Source organism: Pongo abelii, chromosome 4 (assembly GCF_028885655.2).
Source record: "Pongo abelii isolate AG06213 chromosome 4, NHGRI_mPonAbe1-v2.0_pri, whole genome shotgun sequence".
Taxonomy (NCBI): Eukaryota; Metazoa; Chordata; class Mammalia; order Primates; family Hominidae; genus Pongo; species Pongo abelii.
Genome location: NC_071989.2, coordinates 10,855,970 through 10,876,182, shown reverse-complemented (window position 1 = coordinate 10,876,182; position 20,213 = coordinate 10,855,970). Strand labels below are relative to the sequence as shown.

General features: G+C 47.4%; 1 protein-coding gene across 1 annotated transcript in view; it reads left to right on the top strand.

Annotated features, from left to right (window-relative positions):
• The first annotated feature begins 2,840 nt into the window (after positions 1-2,840).
• DAP (death associated protein) overlaps positions 2,841-20,213 on the top strand; it is an 80,757-nt gene continuing 63,384 nt past the window's right edge. The window contains exons 1-2 of the mRNA XM_024246881.3: positions 2,841-4,180; positions 17,034-17,130. Of these exons, the coding sequence (XP_024102649.1) occupies positions 4,126-4,180; positions 17,034-17,130 (152 nt within the window). The 5' untranslated portion in view covers positions 2,841-4,125. The remainder of the gene's footprint in view (positions 4,181-17,033; positions 17,131-20,213) is intronic.

Genomic DNA, 20,213 nt, shown 5'->3' with positions numbered 1-20,213 from the left:
CCACCATGCAGTGTCTGGTAGGCCATGTCTGCCCATGAAGACACCAACCACAAGGACTTCATTTAATAGAAATTTGTTTCCCACACAACAAAAAAGTCTGGACGAGGAGTCCACAGCTCTGAAGAGCCTCCACGGACCCTCAGATTCCCACATGCCTTTGACCTTCCTGCTCTGTCACCTTTAGCATGTGATTTTCATGCCTTTGATTGCCTCACAGTTGCGATATGATTGTTCTACCTTTGGCCTTCTGTCTGAATTCAAGGTGGTACAAACGATGAAGTCACCAGGAGGAAGGGGTGTCCCCATATTAAGAATGTAAATTTCCCCCAAAACCCCCCAGCAGATTTCCATGGTCAGAACTGTGTCACTTGGCTACCCCTAGCTACAAGAGAAGCTGAAAAATAAATGTCTTTTTGTGTGTATGTGTGAAGTTCACTACCTTCTTAACAGTATTTCCTTCATTAGAAATGCTATTGAGTAGACAGATTATTCCACACTGTAATGAGTAGCTTGGATTGTATTTTAGAGGAGAAGCTATTTGCTGGTAGGTGGGAGAATCAAGAGTTCTTTGAACATGTAAAATTAACTTGGCTGTCACACTGTCAGGAGCAGAATGTATCTGAGTCACGTAGCACCCAAATATAATACGTTAGTGGCAGTGAATCTGTACGGGTCTGCAGCAACCTCAATTCTTGCCTCTTCAGAAGAAAGAATTCAACTGAGGGGTATAAAGCAGACAGAGAGACTGAGGCAACTTTAAAGGAGTGAAAGTTTATTAAAAAGCTTCAGATCTGGAACAAAAGGAAAGTACACTTGGAAGATGGCCAAGCAGGTAACTTTAGAGATCAAGTGCACGGTTTGACCTTTGACTTAGGGTTTTATACATTGGCATACTTCTGGAGTCTTGCATCCCTTGTCCCGATTCTTCCCTTGAGGTAGGCTGTCCACATGCGCAGTGACTTGCCAGCGCCTGGAAACTGAGCAGGGGCAGTGTGTTTATTGGAGGTGTACACATGCTCACTTGAGGCAATCTTCCCTTACCAGCCCCATGTTCCTAGAAGGTCATATACCAGTCAAACGTTGCCATTTTGCCTCTCGATGTGTGGCAAAGAGATCTTACCAGAAAGCTGCTGATCACCACTTTCAGGTTTTTTCTATCTACTGGGAGACCGCCTTTCCCTGGCGCTGACTGCAACCAATTATTATTTTAGAGAAACAGTGTAACAACTTCCTGACTATCACCTGATGGTCACACAACATTTCTGGTGGTATGGGTTGTAGGGGAAGAGTCCTCTCCTGCCCTGTTCAGGCCGACTAGCTACCTACTCTAAGACAACCAGAGTTTCCCAATCAGTACAACCCTGGAGAACAGGTAACAGGCAAAGATACACAACCTGTCAGACCTCAGGGCAGTCCAGGGGCCACCAGGGCCCCTCTGGAGCTCTGCTCCTTCCTGTGAAGGCTTTCTCCCCCACCCCCCAGGGTTCCTTACCAATAGCATTTGTTATTGAGTCTAAGAAGCTGTGGCTCACAACATGCAACCTTGTTTTAGGTACCACTAAGGGTAAAAACACTACCAATTAAATGATACCACAAGGTGCTCTTTCAACTTAAAATTTTCATTTTATACTTCCAAGAAATAGTTCTTTAGGCTTAAGACATAAGACATAAGTTTTTAACTATATAGCACTTTTGCACATACATAAAAAGGAAATTACTCATGAAATTAATCGGTTAGGTATCCTTAAACTTTTAAGAACGTGAGTGACGTGGTATCTCTTTAAAGAGTAACCCAGTATTCATTTCAGGATTCTCTTCTAAACTGCTGGCACCCACCTGCAAGTTTCGATGTGAATGCAAGACAATGACAAGCATATCGTGAGTGCAGCCTGGCCAACGATTATCCTATTAGTGGTGTTGAAACGTGTGTATGGAGTGGGGAATGCAAGACCAGTGTATGCTATGTGCATCTCCACGTGTGCCCTGATGCACCGAGTTGCGCAGCACTGAGTTAGACAACAAACAGAGAAGACAAGGTGGCGGTGGTGAGTCTGGAGTTCAGTGGAACGGCAGAAAGAGAGAAATTAGGTTGCAGATGTGGCACCCATAAGCGTCTGCAGGTGGTGGTGGTGGTGAGTCTGGAGTTCAGTGGAGAGGCAGAAATAGAGAAATGAGGTTGCAGATTTGGCACCTGTAAGCATGTGCATGATAGTTGTCCACACGGGGCTGCATGTGACTATCTGTGGGAAGTCTCGATAGAGAAGAAGGCCAATGCTGAGCCCTGGGATACTCAAATGTTTATAAATCTAGAAGAGGGCGAACCGCCAAGCTGACAGAGTGAGCAACCAGGGTGGCCAGAGAACTGGAGGGTATGATGTGGCACCTCCGGAGCAAAGGAGGAGGGGGACGGCCAGCTGCATCAAGTGCCACTAAGAGCTCAAGCAGAATGAAAGTGGAAAATGACCATTGGATCTGGCAGCACATAGTTATAAGTGACTTCCACAAAAGGACTTCCCATGGTTGAGGGCAGTGCAGCAGAGCTTGATGAAAACCAGACAAACTGGACTGGAGAGAGTGACAAGAGATGAGGAGCTCAGCCTCGCTGAGCAGTTTTGTTGTCAAAGGGAAAAGTACAGCCAAGAGAGGGGTGGTGTTTCCTTCGCTAAAGAGATTAGGCCTGTCTGAATGCGAATCCAGCAAGGGCATTGCGGAAGTGAACAGCAGTTGCAAAGCACTGGGGCAGGCGGGAAGAACACGATCCAAGGCGCAAGAGCCAGGGATCAGCCACAGCAACAGGGGGATGATGGTGAAAACCGAAAGTGTCTGAGACCGGTCTCAATTTAGGAAGTTTATTTTGCCAAGGTTAAGGACGTGCATTGACACACCCTCAGGAGGTTCTGAAGACATGTGCCCAGGGTGGCCAGGGAACAGCTTGGTTTTATACATTTGAGGCAGACATGAGACATCAATCAATACGTAAGATGTAGGTTGGCTCTTTAGGAGGTAAAATGTGAAGTGGGTGCGTTCGGGTCATAGGTACATTTAAAGGTTTTCTGATTGGCAATTGTTTGAGAGTTATCATCTAAAGACCTGGACTCAATAGAAGGGAATGTCCGGGTTGCATTAAGGAGTTGTGGAGACCAAGGTGTTATCATGCAGATGAAGCCAGGAATACACGGCAAGTGTTTCTTATCAGAGTCCTCTGTTAGTCTTAGGGTCTCCGTGCGGATGTTTGTGAGGCCATGTTTGACTTCCACTTCCCATCAAGGCCTGAACAAGTTTTTCAAGATAACTTAGAAGGCCACAGGCGGAGGGGAGGGTCCATCCGTTGGCTGCAGGGCTTAGAATTTTATTTTTGGTTCATAACGGAGGAGGGCAGGGACAGAAGCCACCGTCTCTGCTCCCCAGCGCTGGCCCTCACTCGGAAAGCAGGCTCTCCCCTCGCATCGTCTTTTAACAAATTCCTGCTCTCTCGGCCCCCGTCGCTGCCATCTGGGCTCTCCTTTCCGCGCTACATTACGCGCTGCCGCGGCAGGGGCTGAGGGCCTCAGGGGACGGTCGCCTCCCTGCCGGGACGCCCCGGCCCTGGCCCGCACTGTGGGGCGCCGTCACCCCGCCGTCGCCGCGTAGCCAGGAGCCCGGCTGAGCGCGCTCGCTGCAGGAGCCATCCTCAGCTGGGCCCTACCTAACTTCCCGCAACTCCAGTCCCCGCAGCCAGCCGGGGACCCCGCCTCCCTCTCCTTCCTTCTCCCTCTCACTCCCTCACCCCTTCTCTCCCCTCCCTCCTCCTCCCCTGCCTCCACCCTCGGCCAGTGCATCCGACGTGGCGCGGCCGGCTGCGCATGCACCGTATGCTTGGCTCGCGGCCCAGCGGGGCGGGCGGGCCGCGGTGACGTCAGTGCGCATGCCGTGTGTGGGCTTGGCTGCGCCACGTCGGCGCGCGGCGGCCGCGCCCCCTTAACGGCAGTGGCACTCGCTCGGCTCGCGCGGCCCCGGCGCCCAACGCGCGCGCGTCGGTCTCCAGCCCGTTCGCTCCTCGGCGCTCACACCCGCGCTCACTCGCGCACTCCCGCCTGGCCCGAGAACCGCGCCGCCGCTTCGGCCCCGCGGAAGCCCCGCCACGCCATGTCTTCGCCTCCCGAAGGGAAACTGGAGACTAAAGCTGGACACCCGCCCGCCGGTACTGACTCGTTTCTCCTTTCTCTCCACGCGCGGGTGCCGGGGGCGGGCTCGAACCCGGGGGCGCCGGGCGGGGGCTCCGCGGGGAGGGCCCGGCGAGCGCTGAGACGGGGTCCGGGCCCTGATGCCCGCCCGAGGGGCGCGGGCCGCGGAGGGGTCGGGCGCCCAGGCCCGGGACGAGACCGCCGGAGCTTCGGCCCCGCTTGCCGGCGGCGGCGAAGCGTTTCTTCCTGAGGAGCGCGGGCGGCCGCGTACCTGTGCGATTGCGTGCAGGCTCCGGTGCCTTGGGCGAACCCAGTTGCACAACTTATAACAAAGTTTTGGCGGATAATATTTACTTAGAGGATACAGATGTCTAGAAAGAAAGTAGCAGAAGCAATGAAAAGTCAGTGGTGTTAATATCATGGTGATGATTAATTAGAGGCTGCCAGCGTTTCATACCGACCCAAGAACCAAGGAGCGGAAATAATTTTTATCATTAATCACTCAATATGACTTTCGCCGCCAGTTTCTTCCACATCCAGATTTTATTTTTTTCCCAAAGTTGCTTTTTCTCATTTTGAGCAAATCCTAAACTTCTGAGCCAAGGAAGTTAAAGCCAGGAAAGAGCGGTCTTTCTTAGAACATAGGGATCTAAGCAGCCTTCATGCTTCTGCCACCTCCTCCTCTCTCTGGGCACAGTTCCTGTTTGCACTTTGGACTCTGTCCAGACGGGTCTGTTTCCGTTTCTGCTCTCCTTTCCAGTGGCAGTCGGCCCATATGGAGGGACACTGGTGAGAAGATCAAAGGCCTTGGGTCTCAGAAGCCAAGTCACCTCAATGTATGGATGCGTGAGGTTCTTTTAGGGTCTTAATAGCACGCCTTAGTGTCATAAACTCAGTCTTCTAGGAACACAAGTCTTTGAGAAACATGGCTTCTTTTGGTGGCACATTTGTGCCATTTTCTTGGCAATAAAGATTCCTGGCCAGGCGCAGTGGCTCATGCCTGTAACCCCAGCAGTTTGGGAGGGCAAGGAGGGTGGATCACTTGAGGTCAGGAGTTCAAGACTAGCCTGGATAACATGGTGAAACCCCGTCTCTACTAAAAGTACAAAAATTAGCTGGGCGTGGTGGCGGGAGCCTGTAATCCCAGCTATTCAGGAGGCCGAGGCAGGAGAATGGCTTGAACCCGGGAGGCAGAAGTTGTAGTGAGCCAAGATAGAGCCAAAGCACTCCAGCCTTGGCGACCAAGCGAGCGAGACTCCATCTCAAAAAAAAAAAAAAAAAAAAAAAGATTCCCATTATCCTTCTCTGCTGTCCTCCGCTATAGGGCGGGAATTCTCTGCCCCAGCACAATGAATAGGAGCGGTTCTTTAAATATGTTGCAGTCCAAAGTAGGCAATATTTTTCAGTGGTGACGGAGGCTCTCTACAACAAAACTAACTGGCACTAGGAAAGAAAAATGTCTGACTGATGTCAGAGGACTTAAGAGGCATGGGGTTTTAGAAAATCATTCCACTGTGATGGAAAATGGTTTTGGGGGAATTTGTGTTACATTGGTTTTAAGAAAAAAAGTACCTCAAAGGGAGTTTTTTTTTTAATGGGATTTCTTTTAAGGATAACTGACTTCCTTTCTACCACAGCGGGTCGCTGTCCACTGTGGGGAGGAGCGCCTTGATTTCCACCCGGGGCAGGGCTGCCTCCAGGAACTGCACCAGCCGCCTGCCCTGGCCCGCCACTCCCCAGGACATGGGTTACATTAAAGCATATCTGTTGGAATGATACAGAACCAAAGTACAGTAATTGAATTGCATACAGAGACACACCCATATAGAAGTTTTTTGTTTTGTTTTGTTTTTTGAAACAGAGTCTCACTCTGTCACCTAGGCTGGAATGTAGTGGCACGATCTTGGCTCACTGCAACCTCTGCCTTCTAGGTTCAAGAGATTCTCCTGCCTCAGCCTCCCGAGTAGCTGGGTTTACAGGCACCTGCCACCACACCTGGCTACTTTTTGTATTTTTAGTAGAGACCGGATTTTGCCGTGTTGGCCAGGCTGGTCTTGAACTCCTGACTTCAGGTGATCCACCCGCCTCAGCCTTCCAAAGTGCCCATATGGAGATTTTTAAGGTCAGAGGTATAAACTGTACATACTCACTCCCTGGGAGAAATTCCTTGCTGGACTCTGGTTTTCTTTGAATTGCAGAGTAAACAGCTAGGCTTTGTGAATTACAGAGTAAGTAGTTTATTTACCCCTGAGGAGGGAAGAGGCAGCTTATTTGTGCTAGTGTAGCAGTGAGCTTGGGTTCTAAGTTTGAAGACATCACTTCACGCTTCACTGGGGCTCAGTTTTTCTCCTTTATGAAATGCGAGGTTTGGGCCTCGGGGCAAGTCGCAGGGTGGGCCTGTGTTTGCTACAGTGACTCTTGCGTCCCGCTTCAGCATCAGGGTACCAGCACTGTTCATCCCACAGGTAAACTCCTCCAGTGACTTCAGGGCAACTCCTTTAGACTTACGGGGTGAGCTCTTGCGGGTGGCTGTCACCATCTGTCATCTGTCTCCAAGACCATAGTTAGAGGAGGGGCCCAACAGCAGCACCCCTCAAATGCCAGCAGCATCCCTCAAATGCCAACAGCACCCCTCAAATGCCAACAGCACCCCTCAAATGCGCTTTCCCAGGTGTTACAGAGGACCATGTGTGAACCTTTTTTGGCAGGAAGCTCCGGTGTTCTTGTTTAGTCTGGCATTGCCAGAGAGGAGGCAGCTCTGAAGGGTAGATAGTTTAAAAAAAAAAAAAAAAAAGGCGGCCCACTACAGTAAAGGATAATCATCAAGGATAGCCAAGAGCACAGTTCATAAATCAAAATCACTGCCTTAAAAATGTTGAGAATGCTTTCATTAAGTGTTTAAATTGGATAACAGACTTGCGCCTCAATGCTCAATCAGAAATAATAAAATTCTCTTACAGTGACTATCTTAATGTTCATTTGTGTCTTCTCTTTATTGCTGTCTGGCCCATATCTCCTCCTGTACATTCCCTGCAATCCCCTAGTTTTCCTTCATGCGCTAACCTTCGCCTCTCTGCCTGTCTTCTTGCTTCCAGGGCTGGGTCTTCTTGATCTCTTTATTCCCAGGGGCGGCACACAATACTCAATAAGCACTCCAGAGTTTCCCCAGGGCCTCTTCTCACCCCCCACTGCCCCCATAGCAAACCAGGCCCACACCTTCCTCGGCTCTGAGCTCTCTGTACTGTGCGCAGGGATGCAGGTGGTCCTCTTGGCTGGTTCAGGCAGCAGACTGGTGGAAACACTAATGAAGTTTGTTGAGTGTCACAATGTGCTGACACACTTCTAAGCGCTTGGCACGTTTAACTCATGAAATCACCAGTCATCTTACCATTGAGATACCGAGGACAGTGCCATTTAAAAACCTGACCCAGAGCCGAGTGCGGTGGCTCACGCCTATAATCCCAGCACTTTGGGAGACCCAGGTGGGGAGAGCACCTGAGGTCAGGAGTTCAAGACTAGCCTGGCCAACATGGTGAAACCCCGTCTCCACCAAAAATACAAAATTAGTCGAGTGTGCTGGTGGGTGCCTGTAATCTCAGCTACTCTGGAGGCTGAGGCAGGAAAATCGCTTGAACCTGGGAGGCAGAGGTTGTGGTGAGCCAGGATCACACCACTGGACTCCAGCCTGGGCAAGAAGAGCGAAAACTTCATCTAAAAAAAAAAAAAAAAAACCTGACCCAATTGTTTGGAGTGTCTGTTGCCAACTCCCCTGAGCTAGTGACCCAGTGGGAGCGGCCGGAAAGGCTGTTGCCTTTTGGAACCTCAGCGGCCCAACAGACAACTCCATCACTGGCCAGGTGCCTCCTCCCAAGGTGGGAGATGAATGAGGCAGTTTATAAAGGCTTCTGAAGAGTGTTAGAGAAAGGTGCTGTGCAAATACAGGTATTGTTATTTACAAGTGATGGATGGCACTGCATCACGTCCTGGCAAATGTGCTGTCGTCTGCAGTCCTCTGTAAAAGTAATCCAGCCTTAATGATTTGAGACCTCACCACTGCTCTTGACTACAAAATATTTGCAGAGAAATGGGGTGAGACTGCCTGTTGGATGAGTTATTGCAAATGCAGATTAGCAAAGTTAGAATTAGCGAGATTCTTTCTGTTTCATCTAACAGCAGTCATAGCATTCCACAGCAGAAAAGAGGACCTAATTATAAGCCTCGCTGTTACTCATCTCTGCCAGTCTTTGTGAGTCTGTGGCAGTGAGATGGGTAAAATCTCTTTGCTAAATACATTTTGCTGGCCCTGTTCCCCCTCCATTTCCCAGTGAAGCCAAAACCATGTGTCAGTAGAGTTCTCATAAATCTGCTACATGATAGCTTTGAATGTTGCTAATCTTACATATGGTTTTCTTTGAAAAGCAGACTCTACATCCCCTCTCAAAGTGAATTAAATGGAAATATAAGCACGATTGTATTTATTTCAAGTAAAATGGAAAATAGACCATGTTACTTTTTTTAGTAACTTCAAAGTAACTTAGTTCTCTCTTATACTAATTGATCCGTCAGACATGAGTTAAGGATGCCTTTCAAAAGTCTAGTATAATTCTCCCTGAATTATCTCCCTGCAGAAAGACTTTCAGATTATCCATTGCTAGAAACGGAAGACTAATTTGTCTTCTATTAACCCTGTGGTCACAGATTTGCTAAGCATAGTCCCACTGTCAACCAGTCAGGACCAGAGATCGAAGGGTCCAGATAAGAGGTCTGCTCTTGTTCCCAACATGCCAAGGAAAACAAGACCCTTTAGTTACTATGTTTTTTTTAGAAGCCTTCTGTCAAGGCGGCCCCTGGCATTTCACCTCTTCCCTAGCCATTTTTTTTTCTCCAGACAGGGTCTCACTCAGGCTTGAGTGCAGTGGCATGATCTTGTCTCACTGCAACCTTGGCCTCCTGGGCTCAAGAGATCTTCTCGCCTCAGTGTGCTGAGTAGCTGGGACTACAGGTGTGCACCATCACACCCAGCTAATTTGTGTATTTTGTGTAGGCACAAGATTTTACTATGTTGCCTAGTCAGGTCTCAAACTCCTGGGCTCAAGCGATCTGCCCACCTTGGCCTCGCAAAGTGTTGGGACTCCAGGCATGAGCTACTGCACCCAGCCTTCCCTAGCCATTTTTGGTTATCTGTGCCTTCGTCACGTCTTTGGTGAGTGTCCTTTTCATTTCGGCCAGTGCCCTGTGCATTCTTACTTGGTTTTGTGACTGCTTTTCCCTTCCCAGCTTCAGAAATCTTTTTGTTTCTACAGAGAATATTCACTTTTGTATAAAGTACTAGATTACGTATAGAGAATGGTACTTCCTATTGTAACAAACAACCTAAATTCTCAGTGGCCAAACTAATCCAGGTTTATTTCTCTACTGGGGGAGTCTTCTTAACAAGGAACAATTCAGAGGCCTAGACACCCCTTGCTGCATAACACTAGCTTTTCAATGTGTGGCTGCTGCAGAGGGGACGAGTGTAGGTCGCTGTGCTGGGGTCCGTATGGTGTGGCCCACAAGCGGTATGCATCATTACATCAGTTTCCTATGGCTGCTGTACCAAATCACAATAAACTTAGTGGTTCTAAACAACACAGTTTTATTATGTTACAGTTCTAGAGGTGAGAAGTCCAAGATGGGTCTCACTGGGCTAAAATCAAAGTATCCACAGGGCAACTGGTTCCTTCTGGAGGCTCAGGGGAGAATCCATTTTCTTGCCTTTTCCAGCTTCTGGAGGCCGCCCACTTTCCTTGGCTCATGACGCCTTCCTCCACAAGCCAAGGAAAGCTTCTTCAAAGGCAGCAATGACTAGTCACATCCTCACATCACACACTCAGAGCCCTGACTCTTCTGCCTCCCTCTTTCACATTCAGAGACCCTTGAGATTACATGGGCCCACCTGGGTAATCCAGAATAATCTCCTCACCTTCAGTCTGTGATTCTGGCACAGAATAGCAGTTTCCCTTCTTCTTCCTCAGCTTAAGGTCAGCTGATGAGCAACCTTAATTCCATCTATAACCCTCATTTCCCCTGGCCATGTAGCCCAGCACACTCACAGGTTCCAGAGTGGGGGGACATGATGACATGATGCTGCCCACCAAAGTCACTTTTCCCCGTACTATTGGGCAGGACCCAGTTTGATGCCCCCAATCCAACTACGGGGAAGCTGGGAGTGAGACTGGCGAACACCTGACTAGTCCTTGCCTCAACCAATTCCCAATGACAGCTTTTCCAAAGCACCTCCAGGCAGCCGATCCTACTTTCCCCTGAACTTTTTGAAATCAGCCTCCCTACACTCAAGGATATACATGTAGCTGCTCCATGTACCTCCCAGCTTGAAAGGGGCCCAGTCAGCTGTCCGGCAGGGTGCCCATCCTGGCCCAGTCAGTACTCATTTTGTCCTTTGGGTCAGAAACTATGTCATGGATGGAACACACACTGCTGGGGAAGATGGAGTCAGGCATTACTAGTTCAGAGTCAAAGCACCATGGCCTAGGGGGGTCCCACTATGTCTCTGAACTTCATTCTTTGATGGGGTTGCTCCGTGTAATTTAAGAGCCTTCTCACCGTCACAGTCTATGATCCTGAGCACAGAATAGCAGTATGAAGCCTATAAGGTGCAAATTCAGGAATGTATCTGGGGCTTCGGCTCGTTTTTTAGCACAAACCATTACTTCTACCTTATATGTGCACACCTGAAAGCTCCTGTAAGGGCTCCACTTGGTCTGGGGGCAAGGTTCTCATTGGGGTCTTCTATAACTCATGTCTGTTATTGGGCCAGACTGTCAGTACCCACTCTCTGCATACGTTCTTACCGCCTCTCACCCCTTTATCCTCTCCACTTTTTCGGGTTCCCACCTTCAGGTGCATGGGCTTCCATAGATGTGAGTCTCCACTTGCCAGTGATTATCCTCTCTCCTGGTGGAGTCATTTACTTAACTAAGATAGGCCATAGTCCCTTGCCCTGTTCGCATTGAGAAGTTCTACCCACCTAATCTCGCCAACCCCTTTGCTTACCTGCCACTACATTGCTGTACCTGAGATCCTTTGGTTTAATCATAACCTGCAGCACTGGTTGTTTTCTGTTTTGTTTTGTTGTTTCCACCGGAACAGTCCTGAGAACCTTTCGTCTCTTCTTTTAGGTAGAAGAGCTTCCCTTTGAATAACATTTCAATAGCTCTTCTCAGGCAAGAACAAAGGTAGCATATACTTGCGAGTCATAATCCATTACCTGCAGTGAATGCTTTTGAGACATTTGTGTGAGTTAACAGCCCTTCCTAGCTCCCTGCTGGAAACCGCTCCCTGGTTCATGGGACTCTTCTGGTATTTCCCCTTTCTTCTTCCCGCAGTAGCATTTTCTAGTGTGCTATTGAGCACTAGCAGATAGCAAGCCACCAGTGACTCTGTCTTACAGCCAGGCATCCTGACACCTGAGGATGGATGCTTGGCCCTGGGTCCCACATAGTCATTTGCTTCCTTGGTATTTGCTTACCTCCCAGATGTGACCATAGGTAAAGCTTCCTCCACTCCCCTTCCCATTTGGGCAGGCAGCTGCTCTGTGGAGAGCTTTTCATTTCAAACTCAACTTCCCTTATCTAGGTAGTGTAATAACCTGGCCCTATCTGTAGGCCGTTCCTTTGAGTTACTCTCAGAAGCCATGGTGCTCTGTTTCCTGGAAGGAGTCTGAGCAAGGAAAGGCTTACCTATGATTAAGGGTGGAACCCAGTCTGCCGCTTGCCAGCTGTGCGATTTGGGGCTGCTGGCTTCCCCTTCTCCCTGCCTCAGGATCTACTCCGTGGGGCTGCTGTACAGGGAAAGATGTGTGGACTCCACGTGGTTAGAGCAGTGCCTGCCACAGAGTGGTGACGAGGAGCAGAAGTTGGATCTGTGATTCTCCCGAAGCTTCCTCACTTAGATGGTGATGTGATGACAGAAGTCCTGGTGGTGGTCAGCATCACGATGGGCAGGTGCTTCACAGGGCATGGCCTTCATTCCCCAGCAACCCGTAGGGCAGTGCTCTTTAAGGAACTGCTGTGAAGAGAGGGTGAAGAGCTGGAAAAGCACCAACGATTTGAGGACTCCAGAGGCCTCTCTAAGTATTAAATGCTAACTTAAAAACCCATTTAATAAGATTAGCTAACAGTTGAGCACATCCTGTGTGCCAGGCCCTGTTGGAGGCATTTCTTGTGTCCTAACTCAGTAATCCTCAGCTGGCCCTGGGAGAGGGGAACATTTTCACTCTTTCTTCATAGGTGGAAGACCCTGAGGCATAGAGAGCTTCAGCAACTTGCCCACACACAGCCATACACACACACAAGCCCATACATTTGCACACATGTGCACACACTTATGCACAGGCACATGTGCGTGCGCGCGCGCACACACACACACACACACACACACACACACACACACACACACACACACACACACACACACACACACACACACACACACACACACGCAGAGCTGGGATTTGAACCAAGGTTCTGGCTCCAGCATCTGTGTTCTTATCCTCTGCACAGCACTTCTGCTAAGAGGAAGCTTATTCTTTACATTTGAAGCTCTCATTTGAATAACAACCACCACAACAAAAATCTAAGGTTTTTCTGTTTCTCCTAAAAATACTGATTTGCAAAGGTTTCTGCAAAAGTAATTCTTCTTTTGTAGTTTTGCAAATGAAGAGTTCTAGAGTCAGTGATACAACAATCACAATAAATATGTGCTGTCATATTTTTTGGCAGTATTGCAAGTTAAAATGAATCTGTCTCAGCTTTGAGTTATTATTATTATTATTGCCACTTTTTATTGCTACATTAATCACCAAACATACTGAGAGGGATTAATGAAGTTAAGTGTTTTTAGAAACTAAATTAAATGCAAGTGCTAATGCTGGGTGACTGAGCCTTGACATTGTGTGCTTATTTCAGCGGAGGAGTGGACAGGCTGCCCTGCAGGAGCTTCAGAAGACTTGATCATTTCAAATGTCACCTTAACATTCATCATTAGTTTTCTTTGTAGTTAGTTGCACAGCTCTTTTTATTTTTACTTTATGAACACATCTGTGAGTTATAGTTTAAAAGTTTTATGTGTGCCAAGTTGAAAAGATTCAGAGATCATTTTTAAATGGGCATCTGTATTGTTGGTTCGGCCTGCCTTAACAAAATACTGCAGACTGGGTGGCTTAAACCACAGACATTTATTTCTCCCAGCTTGGGAGGCTGAAGTCCAAGATCAAGGTGTCGGCAGCTCTGCTTTCTCCTGAGGCCTCTCTCCTGGGCTTGCAGATGGCACTTTCTTGCTGTTTCCTCGCAGGCCATTTCTTTGTGTGTGCACATCTCCGGTGTCTCTTTCTCTTATAAGACACCATTTCTATTATACTAGAGCCTGACCTCAATTCCTCATTTTAACTTAATTATCTTTTAAAGCCCCCCTCTGCAAATACAATTACAATTTAAGGATATGTCAGTTAGGACTTCAACCTATGAATTTTGGGAGGATACTATTCAGCCCATAATAGCATCTTTCATTGATTTCTGATGAGCATGGGAAAGAGTTGGGATAGAGCGGGGAGGGAAATTAATTTTTAAAAAACATTTAGTGGGACAGTTCTTCTAAGCTCTTCCTTGGGCCCAAAACATTCATAACTCTTGAGATCCTGTGTTTCAAGAGAGTGGAAAATGACCCTAAGGTGTAGATAATTGTATTTTCAGTCTCCATTTCTGATTGGGAGGCCCCATTTCTGATTGGGAGGCCAACTACATAGGCTGGGAAATCTTTTTAATCTTAGATTAAAAAGCTGCCTGCAAATGGTAGGTCTTTTCTGTTTTGTCTTTGGCTTTGTGCTTTTTTAAAAAAATTTGACCTTGAAGTGAAAGGAATTCCTGGAAACCCAAAACAAAGAAGGAACTGAAATTCAGACCTTTAGCATGAGAGGTGGGCCCACAGGAGGCAGGGAGTAGCCAAGGTTGGATGCTCAGACGCCACACCCCTGGGGAAAAGGTGGAAGAGGGAAACCTGCTCAGTGGCCCTGGGAGGGCCAGGAAGCCGGACTGTGTCAGGCTGGGCTCCACATGGGGACAGAAGTCTCCTTGAGAATTTGTAAACAAAGGCTTGCTTTTACATGAGTTCAGTTCGTATTTGTACTGTTTGGCAATTTGTCTTCTGAGAAATCTGCCTTGAAAAGGATTTTCAGACACCTATACTCCTGGCCTGACAAAAACACGTGTAGCATCTCCCCAGAGGGTTGCTGTGTGCATCACAGGCCCCATAAGATCAAGCCCAGTGAAGACAGATTCCTCCTCCAAGTCTCCCAGGACAAGAGCAAGAATCTACAGGCAAAAACAGCAGGATTAGACTCCAGAGGACTTCAGAAAATCAAATAATTGGATATACAACTAAAATGATTAAATAGATAAAGGAATTGAATGCACAAGAAAAGAATAAGACCCCATCAAATACCTGGTGAATTTGAGATGAAAGCTCTAGGAATGAAAAATACAGTGATTAAAAATCAATTGATGGGATATAGAGCAGATTTTTGAGAGGATTACTGAACAGGATTCTGTTTCCTTCTGCCCCAAGTAGAATGTCCTCTCCATTGAGAAGAGGTTCGGGCAGCGGGGAGATTTTAGTTCTAAACCCAAGCCAGCAGAGGAATGGTTTAAACATAGTCCTTCATTTTCCTTGCTCTCTTTTGCCCTTTTCTAACAGCCAGCTGCTGGGGCAGTGCTGGTCCTGGGAGCAAACGTCACCATCTCCCTCCAGTCAGGGGCTGGCCAAGTCTCCCAGGGAAATTGAAGACCAGTACACCTGAAGCATGTAAGCCCCAGGCTGCCTCTCCCATTCTCCTTTCCATTCATCAGCAGCATAAAGAAAGTTGGCCTGGGTTTTCGTGACTCGGCAGGGTCCACTCAGTTTAAAATGCCAGAGGACATGGTGTGGCAAGTTGACTGTATCATGATGTTAGCCGTCTTGTGGCAGAGACTCAGAGACTCGAAGGGTAAAGCTCAGTAAGGCCTGCATCCAGAGCCTGGGGGGCCAATGACTGCAAGGAAAACGGCCCTGCTTTCTAGCCAGCACCCCACTCTCCCGAATGCCTTTCTCTTCTTAACAGTCTGAGGAGGTTTGTCTCCTTTCTGCAGATGAAGCAGGGAATCTTTGAGAATCTGAGACACTAGTCTGAGACCACATAGCTGAGGGCGTGGAGGAACGTGCCGACCCCAAAACACATGCTGGTGGCCACCATGCGAGGCTGGCTTTTTGGATTTAGGGCCAGCCAGCATTTCCAAATTCTGTTCATGGAACACTGTAGTCCTGATGGAGGATAACTGGTACTATAGCCGGAAAAAAAAAAAAAAAAAGTTGTGTGGTTAGATAGGCTGGGGAGAGTCGGCATGCTCTATGCCTCCCGTAAGTCTTCCTCATGCAGGGTAGCACACTAAGGACCAAGAAGGTCTCTCTTGGGGAAACCTATTTAATTTTGTTCAACCTAGCATTTCCCACTCTTATTAGATCCTAGATCACCGACACCTTACAACACAGTATTAACATATTAGCCATAAAGGAATTGCAAATCAAACCACAATAAGAGACCACTTCACACCCACTAGGATGGCTATAATTAAAAAGACACACAATAGTAAGTGTCGGGAACATGTGGAGAATTAGAACCCACACACTGGTGGGAATGTGAAATAGTGTGGAGGCTTTGGAAGACAGCTTGGTGGTTTTCAGAAGGATAAATTCAGAGTCACCATGTGGCCTGGCAGTTCCGTTTCTCGGTATATACTCAAGGAAATGAAAACATATGTCCGTACAAAAACTTATGTATAAGTTCTTCACAGCTGCATTGTTCATAATAGCCAAAAAAGTGGAAACAACGCAAATGTCTAATTAACGAGTGGAGAGATACAATGTGATACATCCATGCAATAGAATATTTGACAAGAAGAGGAATGAGATACTTACATGTGCTGTAACGTGGATGAACCATGAAAACACACTAAGTGCAAGGAGCCAGTCACCAAAGGCCACATAGTTTATAATTCCACCTATATCAAATGTGCGAAATAAGCAAGTCCAGGTGATTGGCTTCCAGGAGCTGGGACGGGTGGAATGGAGGGTGACTGTTCATGGGTGTGGGGTTTCTGTTTGGGGTGATGAAAATCTCCTAAAATTGATTATGGCAATGGTTGTACAATTCTGAATGCACCCAAAACCATCGAATTATACAGTTTAAATGAATGAATTGTATTCTACATGAATTACATATCAATAAAGCTGTTTTTTAAAACTAAGTTAACATCTGCCAGCAGTAGAGTTTCACAGCACAGTTTGGGCAGAGCTGCAGTAGAAGTTTTGTTGCCACTTGCCTGGGCTCTGTGAAGGCACAGTAGCTGTCCCATGTCACCCATCACCGTATCACCCCATCAAAAACATCTTCGATATTTGAGAAAGTAAATTTCACAGGGGAGGGTTGAGGTGAGCCCTTGTGTTGAGACTGTGGAGAACTGAAAGCAGCAGCCACTCTCTTCGTGTAGTTTGTTCCCTCGTTACACTGCTGCTCTGACAAAATACTTGAAAGGTGACCAGATAGAAAAACAAGAGCCTTGGAAAGTTTCTGAGCGATCTGTAGTAAGAGATTATGTTGAGTGCTGTATCATTTTGAATTTACCCTGACAACCCTGACCTTCCCTAGTTAATCATTGTCATTGCCAGATTCTCCAGACTAACTTGTGGCCACTGAGCAACCAACACCTTTCCAGCTGGTCCCCCTGATCCACAGGCAGCCCCATTTCCACATTAATCCCGCGCTCTCTGTTTTCATTTCAGTGAAAGCTGGTGGAATGCGAATTGTGCAGAAACACCCGCATACTGGAGACACCAAAGAAGAGAAAGACAAGGATGACCAGGAATGGGAAAGCCCCAGGTGGGACGATGCTGGCGACTCTTGAGCATGTTTCCCAAAAACCCTATTCGGTTAAACATTAACATTTGTTCTCTGTTCTATGATTCTGGTAACTCCTGGGCTATGTAGAGACCTGTTCTGTGTATTTTTCCCTTCCTAATCAGGGAGGAGGGGGCTTTGTTCTCAGACAGGGGAGAAATAGAGCCCCAGAGGTCCTCTTTCCTGACCAGTTCCCACGAGCCCACCCTGTTCCCCACCCCACACCCAGGGCTGGTGCCCTGTCTGTCTGCACAGTTGAGATCTACCTCCACCTGCCCAGGTGCCTGGGTTTAGCCGGTGTGCCTCCCTTCCTGGAAGCCAGGGCAAGCCAAGCCAAGCAGGAGCAGCTTCCTGTGGCCCCTTGGTTTTCTGATGGTGGACACAGCTGCCAGCCACCCTGTCCCCAAGGCTGGACCACCAGAGTGGACAAAGTAGGCAAATTCTTACACTTGTGAGTCTTTTGTACTCCAAGTTTCTGTTGTCATTCCAGAGAAGCAAATACTAACAATTTCTGGGCAGTAGTTTGCAACTTAGGCTTCCATACTGAAATCACATGGAGACCCTTGAGAATTGCCGCACTAGTTGAACCTCAGGGGTGGACCTGGCTGTCTGTGTAGCTGGGGCGAGAACTTCTGATTTCGGAATGGTTGAAGCATTTCCTCCCTCGGATCATCAGCCAGATCTAGAATTACAAGGCCATGCCCTTATGAGTGACTGGGTGTCCTTATATGATACCTCTGCTGCCAACCCTCCTGGGGCCTGCACAGGGGTCTCCTTGCAGACCCCTCCTCCCCTGCTCAACACCTATTTTCCTTAAAGGTTCAGATTTCCAGTTGGGTTCAGGGACCTTGAAAGGAATCCATTTCCCTCGACTTTGCAATACGCAAACAGGCACCACTAACACACCTCTGCGGGAGCTCGTCCACGTAGAAGAAAGCACTAAGCTCTCTACTTACAGCCTGTCTCCAGATGATGTCTCAGCAAGAAGAGGAGAGGGTGTGGAAGGGGAAAGAGGCTGTGGAAAGAAGCTAACCTTGATTCCTGTGGATTAGGCACATGCTTTTATGTCATTTCATTCCAGCAATCCTGAATAGTAGGTGGTATTCTCCCCAGTTTATGCACAAGGAAACAGAACCCCAAAGAGGATATCAGCTTGCCCATGTCATGCACCTTGCTAGGTAATGGAGCAGGAATTTCAACCCAGTTCTCATGGAGTGCTCAGCGGGTTGGGCTTCCGAATGGATAGTTGCCAAGAGTAGGCACCCACATGAGGAAGTGGTGCATGTTCTTGGTAACCCTGCCTGTCTGCTTCTAAGTGGCCTTCCCCATTGAGTATTGTCTATAAAACCTCATACGGTATGAGTTGTGCAGCGGCCACGTGAGGGAAGGACAGCATTTTGGGTGACATTTCTGAGTGATTATTAGTGATTATTGTCCATTTTAAATCATGAGATTAGCAGTGTAAAGATTCAGTCCCAGTTCTGGTTTTAAAAGAAGGCAGTTTAAAGAAAATGCTAGAATTGTCTGGGCATGGTGGCTCACCCCAGTAATCCCAGCACTTTGGGAGGCTGAGGTGGGTGGATCACTTGAGGTCAGGGGTGCGAGACCAGGCTGGCCAACATGGGGAAACCCCGTCTCTACTAAAAACACAAAAATCAGTCAGGTGTGGTGGCATGCGCCTGTAATCCCAGCAACTCAGGAGGCTGAGGCAGGAGAACCCCCTGAACTCAGGAGGCGGAGGTTGCATTGAGCCAAGATCATGCCACCGCACTCCAGCCTGGGCAACAGAACGAAACTCTGTCTCAAAAAAAAAAAAAAAAAAAAGAAAACGCTAGAATTATTTTTCTCACTTACTATATTCACAAAGCTATGTTTGGAACATAACAGCATCAGCAACTCTTCTATAAGTTCACAATTGTATATCTGTAGGATTTGCGACCCGACGTATTTTAGAATGGAGAAGTTTGGGAGTCTAGGAGGATATTACTGCTTTTAGTAGAATAAAACCTTGCATATACCACATAGTACCCCCAGTGAGGTCTCAGGCGGCATATTGTAATCTGTATGTGATGTTGAAACCGAATTAGATAATTTTTTTAAATTTAGGGACTTGTGTCACTTCAGGTTAAGTTTTGCCTCCGTATAAGTTATGAGGAAACCTTCCATTTTCTGAGCATTCTTGAGTTGGGAATCGAGGCTAAGAGTGTGTAAGCCTGTAGTAATTTCCCTCTAGGAAACCTGGGGTGTCATTGCCCTTCTTCATAACCATCTGTTTCCCTAAGGAAGAAAGAGGGCAAGAGATAACGCCTTGCCTGGAAAAAAAAAGTCCTGGAAAGTTCATGAAACACTGCTTTTCTTGGTGAGTTTAAGTGGAATAAGGTACAGATAGCTAGTTCCCTACCTAACACGGTGTCAATACAATGAGAGATAGCAATTTATTAGCAAGTTTAGAAATAAGGACAGAACAGCCCACTAGTTTTCTTTCTATTGATTTTTTTCATGAGTTGAAATGCAGCTTTTCTAGAAGATGATCAATTTAAATAAATATGCCAGAGGATGAACAGTTGAAGAGGAAAGATCGAGCACCCCAGCACTGTAGATTGTAGCATCTTATTTACCTTAAAGATTTGTTCTCTATCTCTAGAGAACCAGATATTTTGAAGCAGGCCGACTGCAGGGTACGGTTTGCAAAGCACATGAGCAAGGCTTTTGTTGTTGTTGTTCCCTGCAGCCAAATTGCTAGGATACATTCCTGATGAGTGTGTTAGCACTTGTCCTCTTGACTTGGGCTTGGCTGTTTACTGCTGTGGGTTAAACAACTTGACACAGCATTTACAGAACGGGGTAAGCCTGTGTACACTCTTTAGCTTTGATGTAAGTTGCCGAAATAGCTCTTTCTAACACACTCCACGAGGCCTGGTACTCTGTGTAATAGTTCACTTTTACCACTATGCACTCCTACTCCCCATTTCTCTGGTGGGCTGATTGAATAATCATAGTTAATCATCATCATCACTCATTCTTACAGAGTGCAATGAACTTGGCCCTGTTCTAACTGCGCTGTT